This window comes from Bos indicus, chromosome 3, assembly GCF_029378745.1.
Source record: "Bos indicus isolate NIAB-ARS_2022 breed Sahiwal x Tharparkar chromosome 3, NIAB-ARS_B.indTharparkar_mat_pri_1.0, whole genome shotgun sequence".
NCBI lineage: Eukaryota > Metazoa > Chordata > Mammalia > Artiodactyla > Bovidae > Bos > Bos indicus.
This window is the reverse complement of record NC_091762.1, coordinates 105,968,861-105,984,842: the sequence shown is the minus strand read 5'-3', so window position 1 is coordinate 105,984,842 and position 15,982 is coordinate 105,968,861. Positions and strand designations below refer to the sequence as shown.

The window sequence follows — 15,982 nt, the reverse complement described above, 5'->3', positions numbered from 1 at the left end:
TGTGCTGGAATCTGGCAACTGGCAGCTGCACACAGTTTTAGGGGAAGTGATGTCTTTGTTGGTGTATAGAAGAGAGAAAAGGAGTAATAAAAGTTGATTCTACAAAAGGCCCAAATCATGGAAGAAGTTAAGCCACATTTAGAAGTTTGGAGTTCAGTTAACAGTGGGGCTGTAAATTACATGTCTTTGAATGGAGCGGTGACATCATTAGAACGTACCTTTGCAGAATGTCCTTTTCAAAGCCAAACAAACAACCAAGTTCAAACTTGGATCTGGTGCTTTCCCTTCTGAAGTATTCTGGGAAGTAGAGTTGAGTAATAATGGTACAGGTTGGTTGATTTGGGAGTTTGGAAGTTCTTTAGTACTAGAAATATCACCTGAGTGTACGTTACCATCCACTGATGGGATAGCCAGAAAGGAAGAGTTAGAGCCTAAGCCACAGCAAATCCCTGCTGTCTAATAATAAAATAAGGCAAATAAGCTAAATTTTCTGAAAGTTAACTGCCCTTCCTTTGATCTTTTCAGAGTAGTTTAATGAATTTTAGAGATACAGTTACTACCTTTTAGGCCATAGCTTTGTGGCTAGCTAAATAACATGAGACATGTACAAGCATGTTACTGGACTAGTTCTCATCAAGGACTGGTTTTCCTGGGCTTTAAAGAAGATAGATAGCCAGTGTGTAAAGAAGCTGAGAAAGTTGCTGCACCCATCTGTAGATAGGTGCCTTGTTTTAGCTCTGGCCCTTTGACTGTTTTATTGTTTTAGACTTATTCCTTTCTGTAGGCTCTTTTTCAGTTATATTTAACTTTCTGTATCACCACCCCGCCTCCAGAGCAAAGTCAAGGCTGTTGTTTTGTCTCTAAGCAAGCTCTGCTTAACAACAAGAGAAAGATGAAGAACGTCTCCTTCTTTTTTCCCACTAGTCCCCAGTCTGCTTCCCTGTTGACTTCCCTAGTGTTGCAAGCTTTAATGTCTTTAGAGAAAGACCGTTTTAAGTTAACTACTGAAATGGGTTGAGATGTAGATTGACTGCTTATTTCATCAGTGATTGCCCAGCAGTGCTCTGCTTCACTCACCACCTTTTCCTGGTTGCCTGGTAGGAGGATAGTGTTGCTTTGCTTCCTTTCCACGGATGGCATAGCAGTTTGTTTGCGTTGTCTGTCCTATCGTTGACCTCCTGGATTAAGTTGGTTCAACTGGCTTGTATTTTGGTTGAGTGTAGAATAGCTGCTCTCTCTAGAATCTCCAAACCACTATCTTTATCTTACATTTATTATTTTATATAAATTTGGGAGGAGTATAAAAGCAGCACCAGGAGGTTAAAAATGGTAAGAAGGCAGGTTAATGGGACTCAGTATAAAGAAGACATCACTAATATTCAGTGCCATCCAGCAGTAAAATGGCCTTCCATTCTGGGAGGAACCAGATAGAAGGGTCTCAGTAACTAATGAGAAGTTTAGACTCAGTGACTTTTCCTTCCCTTTTTTAAAAAATAAATTATTTATTTGGCTGTTCTGGGTCATACTTGCGGCATGTGAGATCTAGTTCCCTAACCAGAAATCAAACCCCGCACCCACCCCCACCCCGGTTGGGAGCACAGAGTCTTAGCCACTGGACCACCAAGGAAGTCCCTAGACTCAATGACTTCTAATGTTCTTTCCACCTCTGATTTTCCCATTTTTCAATTCCTTGGTATAGTATTTTCCTTTATTCTCTAATCAGTCTCAGAAATCTTTCAATTTGTTTTTTGTCTCAAACATTTAAAAAGCATAACTTCTTTTTTCAAAAATGTGAATGTGGACAGTGTCTCTTTTTGACAGAAGGAAACGACATTTTTGCAAGATGGACCAGGTGGAAAGGGACTGACTTCTCTTGCAGAGCAATCTGAGAGCAGAGGTTGATTGAGTAAGCTCTTGTTTTGGCCTCATGGTTCCTTAAAATGTTTGTGTTTACAGAAGTTCAAAGTAACTGTTTATTGTTATTTTGGAATAAGGAACTAGGTGAATTCTCTTTTGGGTAGATGGAAATAGGCTGGTAAACATACCTCCTAGTAGCCCTATGTAATTTCTCCAAGATGCCACTGGTGTTTATGTGTATTCTTTTTTTGTAGTAAATCAGGGGTTGAAGGGATATAATGAATGGAACTGAGATAACTAGCATTCAGTTCAGTTCAGTCGCTCAGTCGTGTCCGACTCTTTGCGACCCCATAAACCACAGTACACCAGGCCTACCTGTCCATCACCAACTCCCGGAGTCCACCCAAACCCATGTCCATCGAGTCGGTGATGCCATCCAACCATCTTATCCTGTGTCATCCCCTTCTCCTCCTGCCCTCAATCTTTCCCAGCATCAGGGTCTTTTCAAATGAGTCAGCTCTTCCCATCAGGTGGCCAAAGTATTGGAGTTTCAGCTTCAACATCAGTCCTTCCAGTGAACACCCAGGGCTGATCTCCTTTAGAACTGACTGGTTGGATCTCCTTGCAGTCCAAGGGACTCTCAAGAGTCTTCTCCAACACCACAGTTCAAAAGCATCGATTCTTCAGCGCTCAGCTTTCTTTATAGTCCAATTCTCACATCCATACATGACCAATGGAAAAACCATGACTAGACGGACCTTTGTTGACAAAGTAATGTCTCTGCTTTTCAATATGCTGTCTAGTTTGGTCATAACTTTCCTTCCAAGGAGTAAGCGTCTTTTAATTTCATGGCTGCAGTCACCATCTGCAGTGATTTTAGAGCCCAGAAAAATAAAGTCAGCCACTGTTTCCACTGTTTCCCCATCTATTTCCCATGAAGTGATGGGACCAGATGCCATGATCTTCGTTTTCTGAATGTTGAGCTTTAAACCAACCTTTTCATTCTCCTCTTTCACTTGCATCAAGAGGCTCTTTAGTTCTTCACTTTCTGCCATAAGGGTGGTATCATCTACATATCTGAGGTGATTGGTATTTCTCCCGGCAGTCTTGATTCCAGCTTGTGTTTCTTCCAGCCCAGCGTTTCTCATGATGTACTCTGCATATAAGTTAAATAAACAGGGTGACAGTATACAGCCTTGACGTACTCCTTTTCCTATTTGGAACCAGTCTGTTGTTCCATGTCCAGTTCTAACTGTTGCTTCCTGACCTGCATATAGGTTTCTCAAGAGACAGGTCAGGTGGTCTGGTATTCCCATCTCTTTCAGAATTTTCCACAGTTTATTGTGATCCACACAGTCAAAGGCTTTGGCATAGTCAATAAAGCAGAAATAGATGTTTTTCTGGAACTTTCTTGCTTCTTCCATGATCCAGTGGATGTTGGCAATTTGATCTCTGGTTCCTCTGCCTTTTTTAAAACCAGCTTGAACATCTGGAAGTTCATGGTTCACATATTGCTGAAGCCTGGCTTGGAGAATTTTAAGCATTACTTCACTAGCGTAGAAATGAGTGCAATTGTGGGGTATTTTGAGCATTCTTTGGCATTGCCTTTCTTTGGGATTGGAATTGTTCTTAAGACAAATATGGCCTCTGCTTTGCTTTGACTCTAATTTCATGTTGCAGTTAATGACAGGCCAAGTCCAAGAGAAATTGAGCTGTATTTTTCAGACCAGAACATGTTGATGGAGCTTCTTCCTTATGTGTCTCACATTTCAGTGTCAGTCATAGGTTTCTGAACTGAATTTGATCTCATGTTTTTAGATTCATCAAGACATCTTTGTATGTTAGCTCACGTTACACTTTCAGAACCACTGAATTTCCAACAGGAAAGGATCAGCCAGTAGAACTATAGTAGCAGGAGGACATTTAGAGTTCACGGTTTACCCTACCCACTGCGCAGGAATCATTTCTCTACCTCCCCGAGAGTTGATCATCCAGCCTCTTCTTGAACACTTGCTCTTATTGGTATCCCACTATTGCCAGATATGCTGCATTTGCTTTCACACAACCTTAATTATGAGTTAGGAAATTCTTCCCCAGAGTGCGCCAAAATCAACTTCTACTCATTGGTACTGGTGCTGCCTTTGGAGCCCCATCAAAGTAACCTAATCCCTTTGCTGTGTAATATCTTGGCCTTGTAGGTGTTTGAAAACTTCTCCCTTTATTTTGCAAAACAGGAAAAAATGGTATGCTTTCTATCTTGCTAATTGGTGACTTCATTTACCAGAGGAAGTACGTTTTGCATGTACTGCCTGCAACCACTGTGCTGGATGTTTGGGGTAAATGATGAAGAGATGAGGTCGTCACCTTCCAGAGCTGATAGTCTGTTTAGGGCAAGAGAGTCTTGTAAGCAACTAACTGTAATAAGATATTCAGTTTGGGAAGAGCAAAGCATGCAGCCATGACGAAGGTCAAGATTTATTCCTTTGATGGCTTCACAGAAAGAGGTGCCATTGGACTAGACTTTGGAGTTTGTCCAGCGGGGAATAGGGGAGAAAGCCATTCCAGGTAGGAACAAGGTGTAGTCAAAGAGAGGCATGCATGAGTCATGACATATTTCAGAATGATGACTTGTGCATCCTGCATGAAGCACAGGCTGGTAAAGGGCTTTACTGCCATGCAAGGTGTTTCAATGTACCCTGCAGCCACCAAGGAATCATGGATGGCTATGTTATTTTGTTTTTAAAATACCTCTACTGTTTTTTCTCATTGCACAAGTAATACAAGTTCCTTGCAAATAAGTCAGAGAATATATAAAACAATAGGAAAACAAACATTTCACAATCCCACTACCCAGAAGCATTAAGTAGCTTCTAGTATTCTACATACATTCTTGTAGGCATTTTCTTCTGTACATACATATGCATTTATTCACATCCTTAAAAATGGTTTGATTTGTTCTGTGTATACTGTTTAAAATCAGATTGTATCACTCCAGTGTTCTTTTCTTGCCTGGGAAATCTCATGGACAGAGTAGCCTGGCAGGCTATAGTCCATGGCATCACAAAAAGTCAGACACAACTTAGCAACTGAACAGCAACACACAGTCAGGCAGATTGTGATTTGAGGAAATAGTTCTTAATGGAAATATGGCATAAAATGGAAAGTGAAGTGACCTAGCAATATGAAATATAGAGTTTGGTAAGAAATTAAAATTTGTGTATAGAATAATAGCTGCAAATATTCAAACAATAAAGTCCGTGGCTAAAGGAAAAAGAAAATCGGATTTTATATAATTAATATAACTTGTACATGTTCCTGTATTAAATAAAGAACTACAAATTTCCCCCCTAATTTTATAGTGATATTATAGTTCTTTTATGTAACCTGTTGATATTTTTTGTTAGAACACAAATCTTTTGAGAACATTCTTAATGTATTTCTTTCTGTATTTGACCTGTTGTTTCCCTGATGAATTCTTACAAGGGGGGAAAAGGAGGGAAGGAGGGTTCAAAGGATTTGCTTACTTCTGATTAATTTTTAAACAAATTTTGCCTCCCTGCCATGTGCTATAGCAACTGTGCTGTGTGCTGGGAACGTGACGGTGAACAGCACAGATCTGTCTGCTCTTGTGGCGCTTATAATTTAGTGGAAAAGACATGTTTAGCAATCACACAAATAAATATATCATAAAGTATGGTACGACTTAGAAAAAAATAAGGGTAAGTGAAAGTTTCTAACCTTTAAAAAGTCCTTATTTCTAGAGATATATACCAAAGTATAGATAGATAGAATGGTATGATATTTGGGGTTTGCTTCAAAATATTCCGGGGTTGGGACTTGAGTATGTGGAAGTATAGCTAAAATAAGATTGGCCAGGGGTTGATAATTGCTGAAGCTGCTGGTTAATTACACTCAGCTTGTTTGAAATTCTCCATAATGAAATGTAAAAGCCAGAAGAGAAGATGGAAATGAGAATATAATCTGGTTTAACTTGAGGGACTGAGGAAAAGCTCTTTTGAGGAGGAAACTTTTCAGCTGAGACCTTAATGATATATGGGCGTTGACCAGGCTATGAGGAATGGATGGTGCTTTGGGAAAGAGCTTTTTAGGCAGTGGGAGTGACTTGTACAAAGGCCAAAAGCCCTAAGTAAGGAACATGTTGGTGTTTTGAGGAAATGAAAGAAGGCTGGTGTGACTGGAGCTGAAAAGCTGGGCCAGATCATGTAAGTCCTTGGAGACATATTAAGGATTTTGTACTTTAATCCAAACCCTAGAAAGGTTTTAAGCAACTGAGTGACAGGGTCACATTTGCTTCTTTAAGAGCTCAATCTGGCATATGGGAAAAGAATCTAAAAAATAGTACATATATGTATATATATAACAGATTCATTTTACTCTATACCTGAACTGTGGTGTTGGAGAAGACTCTTGAGAGTCCCTTGGACTGCAAGGAGATCCAACCAGTCCATCCTAAAGGAGATCAGTCCTGGGTGTTCATTGGAAGGACTGATGTTAAAGCTGAAACTCCAATACTTTGGCCACCTGATGTGAAGAGCTGACTCATTTGAAAAGACCCTGATGCTGGGAAAGATTGAGGGCAGGAGGAGAAGGGGACGACAGAGGATGAGATGGTTGGATGGCATCACCAACTCAATAGACATGGGTTTGGGTGGACTCTGGGAGTTGGTGATGGACAGGGAGGCCTGGTGTGCTGCGGTTCATGGGGTCACAAAGGGTCAGACACGACTGAGTGACTAAACTGAACTGAACTGAAACTAACACAACTAATCCAAGAGATCTGGTGGGTTTGAATTAGAGAAATAGTGTTGCAGATGGAGAGGAGACACACCGATTTGATAGAGATTTGGTCTTGGTGATGCTATAGAGATGGTGGTTGAAGGAGAGAGGTATAAATGAGGTATGAATTTTTGACTGCTGCATTTGATTGAATGGAGGTGAGATGGAGGTGAATGGATCAAGATTGAGAAGAATGGAGACAGAAGGTTTTGTGGCAAGAGATTGAGAGTTCAGTTTGGAATATACTATTCAGAAAACTTGCACCAATTTACATTTTCACCTCTATGTTTACGACTGTGTGAAAAGTTTATATTTGGGGCCTGATTTGTATAGTTTTATGTTTAGAGAGATTATTCTAGTGGGAGCCTGGAGACCAATTAGTTGTTAGTCCTTGAGCTCTTTGAATTAGGGAATCTCATCTTCACTGTCTCTGCCTTTGTATTCCTGGTACCTAGCAGGCAGAGTATTTGGCACATAAAAGGTACTCAGTGAAAAATAAAAGTCGCTTAGTCATGTCCAACTCTTTGTAACCCCATGGACTGTAGCCTGCCAGGCTCTTCTGCCCATGGAATTCTCCAGGCAAGAATACTGGAGTGAGTAGCAATTCCCTTCTCCAGGGGATCTTCTCAACCCAAGGATCAAAGCCAGGTTTCCCGCATTGCAGGCGGATTCTTTACCATCTACTCAATAAATAATATTAAAAGAATGAATTCCTAACGCAACATTGTAAATCAATTATTTTTCAGTAAAAACTTTTTAAAAGCTCCAACAAGGAAAAAATCTTATGCCCATTAAAAAAGAGAGAATGAATGCTTATGGGTGAGATAGGAGAAGGTCTAGGTAGAAATGGATAGTTTCTGGGAAAGTTTCCAAGGTAGATTCAACAGGGCTTGGATGGAAGATGGAAGAGAGTTTCTCTCCCTTCCTGGACCCTTCCTGTTGAAGAGCTTTTCAACAGCTCCAAGATGCTGGCAGGTCTGATTATGGGTAACCATCTATTTTGCAATTTTTTTTTTTTTCACCTCAACATTTATTTTTTGGAACTCTACAAGTTAGAGATTCATGAGTTATAATTATTATAATAGTGACTTCAAGCTATCTGTAAGTCTAGTTCTCTTCTCTCTGCTGATTTCTCAAGCCCAGACAACACTTCTAGGCCCGGCAGCTCTTGTGATGAGGGAAATTTTAGCAGCAAGAAAAATTTGCAGCCAACTATCAGTAGTTAACTCAGTTATGTAGAAGCCATCCAGTAGTTGAATGTAAATTGGATTTACTTATATGCTTTCCATTTTACAAATGGAGAAATAAACACTCGAGATACTTGTTAGAAGGTGTGAAAATAGTTAGGGTAAGCCCAGATTTCCCTGATACTGGGCTGGTACTTATTAGAGCCGATTTCTTGACAGATTAGCCAGATCCAAATACTTTCTTTATTTTTACTGATCCCTTATTGCAGAGTGATTACTTGTTAATTTTAATGTTGCTTAATGCTTCCTGAGCCTGCTCATAGGCCCCTGTTGAATATGTTCACTTACCTATGACTTTGTTCTTATGTTGTGCTAATCACTACCCAGTTTATGTCACTATCTTTCCTCTTTGCTTTCAAAACAGTTTGGAATATTGCCTCTCAGAGTGTCTATTTTCAACTTCAAAATGGCATCTTTTGTATATTTTCTCCTTGGTTGCCATGACCAGTGTGTATGGAACAATTGGATTATCTGCCTATAAGGCCATGTTCCAGTAGGCTGGCCTTGCAGCAGCAGTGCAGGGTGCTGTGTAATGCGGACCTCATAGTTGTCAGCTTCTGTCTCCCTCTGTGTGTGTAGTGGAGGCATGTGTGGGCCCAAAGGCAGAGTGGGAGTGTATAACAGAAGAGGGGAGCAGGTGGGGGTTTAGGGAATACATTTCAAGGAGTATTTGGGGGGAGATTTAGAAAACTGCCTAAAATTTCATGTTTTCTAGAAGACTTTGAAATTATATCGAGGGTAAATTTCTTCTCTCTGCTGTTCAGTCAGTTGATTCTGGTTCTGACGCTTTAGGACTGGAACTCGCATTCCTGTCTGACAAGAGCATTCTGTGGTCTTGCATAGTGTTGGTATATACATATGAATGTGTTAACATGCCGCTATCAACGGAAGTAGATGAACGGGAAGTGGGTTCCAGAAATCTCACTCTATACCATGTTCTTAGGCGTAGCTCTCTTTTATTATCCCTCCATAGTCTCAGCACTGTAAGGTGAATATTACTGTACACATTTTGAAGATGAGGAAACTGAGGCCTAGGAGGTTTCAGTGTCTCTCTGAAGGTCACGCAGCTAATTGTTATTGAAGCTGACCTTCAAACCTCAGTTTTTTCCTGGCTGCAAAGATTATGCTTGCAATAACAACACCATTTCCCCACATTTTCAGCCATATAAGTAACTGTCTCTCCTGTGTTTTCCTTTTCTCTAATTTCGGAATCCTGTATGGAGCATAAAGTTACAGCTTAATAAATCCAGCAGCGTAAAACTAAAGGAAGCTGAGTGTCTGAGATGGAATGGCCCGAATTTCACTGGGAAAAGGTCGTAGGAGGGATGTGGGAGTGGGGCAGAGGAGGCTTTCCTTTGACTTTTCATGAAAATATTATTGCCTGTATTTCTATACTGAGGCCTTGTTAGCAGCTTCAGAATAGCAGGATTTAGTCCTGTATTCCTCAGAGACTTTATACTTTGGAATGGGATCTGGAGAAATTCCCCAATTGTGACAGTGGCTTTGATGTTTGGGAATCACCTTCTCCAAATTTAAGGTCAGGAAGCAAATAGTGTAACACTCCACAGCTAACTTTTAATTCGTGTTTTTGGCTTCTGATTTTGTTAGCAAACAAGTACAATTTAACTATCTTATGAGTTCTAGAATCTAGAGCAGAGGGAAAATGGTAAAGAGACATGAAATAGTAACTTTTGGTCCCACTTTTAATCCTGTATAATTTCGATTTATCTTGAGTTCCTTTATAAAAATTGTAACCCGAAATAGACCCACAGCACCCTAAGGAATCTCATTTCTGTCTATTTAGGTTTTCCATTTTGTGTTTGTGTAGCTCACTGCCACTGAAAGAAGTGTTGGATCATTTGTGTGCTTGTTAGTTACATGGCAGATCTACTGTGCAAATCTGGGGATTTGAAGGGACGGAAAATCTTTTTAGAAGATAAACCTGAGTGTATCAAGATTATAGCAGTAAGAGGGTGTTGGGATAAAATTTCAGGCAGAGAACGCCATCTGGTGGTTATAAGGAGAACTTGAGCCTTCTGTATTTGCAGTTTTTAACCGTAGTATCTGAGTGATATCTTTATCTAGAAATGACCTTCTTATATATAATAGCTGCAGATTCAAATCTCTAAGAATAATTTTCTTCCATATAACTCTAGCATTCCTTCATTAAAACTTATGTCAAGGAATCTAGAAAAATGGTACTGAAGAATTTATTTACAGGGCAGCAGTGGAGAAACACATAGAGAATAGACTTACGGACATGGGGAGAGGGGAGGAGAGGCTGAAATGTGTGCAGAGAGTAACATGGAAACTTACATCCCCATATGTAAAATAGATAGCCAGCGGGAATTTGCTGTATGGCTTAGGAAACTCAAACAGGGGCTCTGTATCAATTTAGAGGGGTGGGATGGTAGGGAGATGGTAGGGAGGTTCAAAAGGGAGGGAATATATGTAGACCTATGGCTAATTCATGTTGAGGTTTGACAGAAGACAACAAAATTCTGTAAAGCAATTATCCGTCAGTAAAAAAATAAATTAAAAAAAAAACAAACTTCCGTCAAAACCCTCAGACTAAACACACTATTGTCTGTGTCCGGCAGAACCAAAACCCTATGTCCTTTTTTGTTCCAAATGCAGGCCCTGTTTATCTCTGTAGAAAACCAGTTAGTGTCTTTTCACTTCTTTTTCACAACCTCTAGCTCTTGACATCATGCTTCTTTTATTTGGTGAATTTCTGCCTACTGGAGTAGTGGCAAAAGAAATATTAGTGATTTTTCAGTAAATCTTTGGCAGATGTCATATAAAAGTAAGTCGCTTTTACCCTGTATAAAAATTATGAAGAGGAGTTTGAAATTTTTCCAAAGTGATTATTAGGGTGAGCAAAGTTGGCAGGGGATGGGAGATTATGTAACAGACTTATATTAAAATACATGTCTGAGATTTTTTTTTTTTTTGCTATAAGCATCTTTATTATATGGCAATTTTGAATGTAGATAATGCTGTAGTTGGGTAAAGTAGAGACATTAGCCCTAGGGGAAGGGATCCTTTTAAGTGAATCTGGATGCATATTTTATAGTCCTGGTGGGGAGGGGAGGATAAACAGAGTTTTAAATTTCAGGCTTAGCTGCGAGCTGGCATGGCATGTCTGTATCTTTTTTCCTAGCAGGAAAACTGAATCCAGGTCTCACCACCATTAAAAAGTTTCTTGAGGGAGGGCTGTTCATGAAATACATTAAATAGAATGTGACATGACCTGCCACTGTTCTCCTGGGATTTTTAAAAACATAAGTAACAATATTATAATATTTGCAGTTCAACCTTTATGAAACTCTAAAAAAGCTATTGTTCCATACACAAACGCTCACATGTTATATAATTCTATTTCTATGAAATGTCCAGAATTGGCAAATCTATAGGAAAAAAATGTAGATTTGTGGTTGTCAGGGGCTGGGGTCAGGGGATGTTTGGAGGAAATGAGGAGTGCCTGCTACTGGGCTTGAGAATTCTTCTTGGGGAGGATGAAGACATTCTGGAATTAGATAGTGGCCATGATGCATAACTGTGTAAATATACTAAAGACCACCATATTGTACACTTAAATCTTTAAAGTTTTTTTTTAAAAAGCTCATTTTTGGAAAAATGAACAAAACAATGACCAAAAAAAGGTGATTGTGGAATTCCCTGGCAGTCCAGTGATTAGGACTCAGAGTTTGCCCTGCTAGGCCTGGGGTGCAGTCCCTGTTCAGGGAACTAAAATCCTGCAAGCCTCACAGTGCAGCCCAAAGACTAAAAACAAAATTTTTAAAAATCTAAAAGGTGATCGTGGTAACAATTCTCTCATTTATGTTCTAGCTGAAATGTTATCTGATAACTTAAATAATTCTGGTTTGGGTCGTGAATGTTGTTTTAATTTTTACTTTATTGCCCTGCTCCTGACCTCCACAGGGCCACGATGGGCCTCCTGGAACATTGGTGTGTTCATCTGCATTCGATGTGCTGGAATCCACAGGAATCTCGGGGTGCACATATCCAGGGTAAAATCGGTTAACCTTGACCAGTGGACTCAAGAACAGATCCAGGTACTTACACAACCCAAGAGTGAGTCAACCGCTCCCATACTTCATGTGAAAGTAGTTCCAGATGAATTTCAGTCAAACTGGGCACAAAGGTGAAGGTGGAGGGAAGTTTAGGTATTCAACACTAACGCCACATTAAAAAATTATCTTTATATTTAAGACACAAGTTATTCCACTTATATTTTACCTCCTTCAAAACACAAATACTCTGTGGACTAGGACCCCCCTGGATCCATGAAGACATGAAGGAGAATCTTTGTATTGTTTTCTAAGGCCCTTGGCATTTTCAGATCTAATGTTTGTAATTTTAGATATTCACTTAAAAAAGTCCAACACATATACTTTTAATGTTTTTTATTGCAGAAATGCATATATGAATCCTGCTTGCCGTTAGGTTGGTGGGCTGAGTGTGAGACACTTAAGTTAGTGAGTCCAGCCTGGCCGGAGAGCTGCAGCTTGATGTGGCTTCCCTGTTTTCTGTTCTCTTCCTGCATTGAAACTTCTTAAAGTAATTTACAAATACATACATATTTTGCTTTGGGGAAATCTCCTGGCTCCAAAGAAAACCAGTTGCTAAAGTTGATGGTGTAAGTAAGAGGTTATTCTTGATAGAAAATGGCTTTAGAAGTTACTTTAGGTTATCTTTATAGATTCACTGAAGGACTAAAAGATTAGTTATATTTTTCAGTTATATTTGAAGCTGTTTAAAAATCTTGGAATTTGTCTCTCACAAATGTTAAGGAGTCTTTCAAAAGCCTAATGAGAAACATAGTTGTTGGTAATACAGTGGATAGGTTAATTACTACTATAAACTCAGAATTGTAGTTATTCCTAATTACTGCCTGCCTGATTAGGCACTGATTATTGCCTGCCAAGTAGACATTTGGATTGGCAGCTCTATGTCTTGGACTTTCAAATGGGATCTTAAATTACTATTGAATCAAATATATCTTGTTAGACAAATCTTTCAATAAAAGGAGACAGAGTGGCAGGACAGACAGCTGTGGAAGGAAATGGTTGGGAGCAGAGCCGAGAGAATCATGGATTGTAAATCAGAATACTCAGGTTTAAATCTTGGTTCTGCCACTCCCTAGGTTGGTTGTTCAATTGTAAAATGATGCAGTTGGATAAGAAGTTTTTCAGTTCTTTCCTAATGTGACATTCCTTGTTTCCACATCTCTTTGACTGCAGTGCATGCAAGAGATGGGGAATGGAAAGGCAAACCGACTTTATGAAGCCTACCTGCCTGAGACCTTTCGGCGACCTCAAATAGACCAGTATCTTTTTTGGAGCAGCTTCGAAGGCTGGATGGTTTTATTGGTGGTGGTGGTGGTGGTGGTAGTGTCTTGGGAGAGTTACAGAAGACTCAGGACCCACGATCTGACTGGGCCATCTTTATATGTGGATGAGTTGAAGTCTGGCTTTTCCTCTCCCCTGCAACCAAGACATATAGAAAGCCCACGTATACTCTCCAATGTCACAATGGTGGTGTCACACAGGAGCGACTCATTCAGAAATTAAGACTGCTGTGGTTCACTGTGAATTCTTCCATAGAGTAACATCTCCAATAGTCTTCTGATCTCTGAAACTGTTGTTTGATAAAAAGAATAGTTTATTGTGCTATGTTGATTCAGCAAAACTGCCACTAATTTTTAATGCCTTTTTGTGCTCTACCTGAAAGAATTAATTTGTTGACCAGTTAATCCATAACTTTCTTCCCCCAGCCCCTCAAATGGAGATAGCACCCAGCTCATAAAACCAAACTCCCTCAAGGCAGTGCTTCTCAAAATATGGCTTGTAGACCATCTTGTTAGAGTTTGATTTTGGTGGGTATAGGGAGAACCTACTAAATGTAGATTTGGAGCCCTGCAGAGGACCCCAGATCAGAATCTGGCAGTGGGGCACGGGAGTCCTGTATATTTTTTTTAAGGGGCACTCAGATGTCTGTTTCAGTCCTGTTGACTTAAGGACTTTATTTTTTTAAAATATGAATTTATTTATTTTAATTGGAGGCTAATTACTTTACAATATTGTATTGGTTTTGCCATACATCAACATGAATCCACCACGGGTGTACATGTGTTCCCCATCCTGAACCCCCCCCCACCTCCCTTCCCATACCATCCCTCTGGGTCATCCCAATGCACCAGCCCCGAGCATGCTGTATCATGCATCGAACCTGGACTGGCGATTCGTTTCACATATGACTTAAGGACTTTAAAATAGATAACTGACTGCTTTACCTGTACTCTATCAGTAGAACAGCCACAGGCTCCACTGATGTCAAAATGGGGAGTGACCCCGTTTCTGCTCTCATTACTCTGAAGGAAGATTGTTGGAAATGGTGATTCCCTGCAGTAGCCATGAAAAAGGCCTTTTAAGGTTTTGGTTAGGGATAGGCCAGAAGAGACAATGCTCATGGGATACAAATTGACCTTTTATAGTCATTCTGTGAGAAAGATTTGTTTGCTTTATCCTTAATAAGCTTCTTGCAGTGCGGTCGAGGGATTTATTCGAGATAAATATGAGAAGAAGAAATACATGGACCGAAGTCTGGACATCAATGCCTTTAGGGTTGGTTGTAAATCTTTCAAGTTTTGTTCATAATAAATAATTTGCTTATTAATCAGGCCTGAGGAGAATTTGAAGAACAGCTGCAAAATACTCTTAAGAACGTAAAAACAAAAAAAGTAGAATAAAGCCAGCTATTGAATGAAGACCATGAGATGTCATGGAGCAAACCTTTGCCTCAGGGATGGACCAGCCATCAGTTAATTCTTTACCGTGATCTGAGTTTAGATGTCAGTGATTCCCAGTTCCAAATTACTTCTTTATATGGATATGTTGGGCATACTAGATCAAACAGAATAGTATGTGTGTGCATACATACGTGTGTGCATCTCTTTTTCTGTAAATGAAGTCACCTAAATTGGTGTAATTATATCACCAGAGTTTCCTTAAATTTGACCAGCATATATTTCCATTGTGTCAGTGAACTGACTGCCAATGGAACGCTTGTTCTTGAGAGGAGTTTTAGGAGACGCCCAGTTGCCAAATACACTTTGCATCCTAGGCATGTGGCTATAATCTAAAATACGGTGTACAAGAGGAAATACAGCATGGTTTCTGGAAGAAGAAAATATGCCTGACTAATGACAGCTAGCGGGGAACCTATAAATATGACTAACTTAAACCTTCAAAAAGCCTTTGACAAGACTAATAAATTTTTGAAATAATCGACTGTTTCTCTAGCTAAGGAAGTATGGAGAATATGGGATTCTCCAGTTCTAGCAAAAGACCTATCTACCTATCATCTGTCCTCTGTCTGGTATTTATTTTGTTGGAAGATGTACTAGCCAGTGAAATCATTACATGTACACAGGGCTCTAAGCCCTTGCAGATAAAGTCAAACTAATTGGAATTAGCTCAAGACTGATTTTTTGATCTTGTGTGAAAAGGGGCACTAACCGGTAGTTGATTTCAATGTGGGCAAGTAAGTGCAGGGCAATACATGCAGTTAGGTAATGATAATTCCTTCTCAGCTTTGTATGAAGGACTCTTACATCACACTCATCCAGAAAAGGGATGTGTCATAACTCTTCCAAGAAAGACTTAACCCAGCGTACATTTACGGCTTGGATGGCATCATCAAGAAGAGTTTGAAACCAAAAGAAACAGACCTTTCCTTTCCTTTGTAGAAAACTGTAGTCTGTCTGCTTAGCTCTGTTCATTGTACAAGAACATATGAAATCAGACAAGGTCAAACAAAAGGTTATCTGAGGCAATTCAGAAGGTAGGAGAAGAGGAAAGAGTTGCTGTATGGAAATAGATGGTATTCATTCATAATTATGTTGCTGCTGTACCATACCCATGAAAGCAGCCTGTTTTACTCACTAAATGCTTTCACTTAGAACGGAAATGTTTCCTGTGTGCCAAAGAGCTATTTCAAAACTTTTTATTTGATGTATTTAGACTTTTAAAAAATATCTTCGTGAAGATGTATAT

General features: G+C 39.7%; 1 protein-coding gene across 1 annotated transcript in view; it reads left to right on the top strand.

Annotated features, from left to right (window-relative positions):
- SMAP2 (small ArfGAP2) overlaps positions 1-15,982 on the top strand; it is a 47,424-nt gene that overhangs the window by 19,966 nt on the left and 11,476 nt on the right. Inside the window, exons 2-4 of the mRNA XM_070786771.1 lie at positions 11,847-11,980; positions 13,169-13,254; positions 14,473-14,551. Of these exons, the coding sequence (XP_070642872.1) occupies positions 11,847-11,980; positions 13,169-13,254; positions 14,473-14,551 (299 nt within the window). The remainder of the gene's footprint in view (positions 1-11,846; positions 11,981-13,168; positions 13,255-14,472; positions 14,552-15,982) is intronic.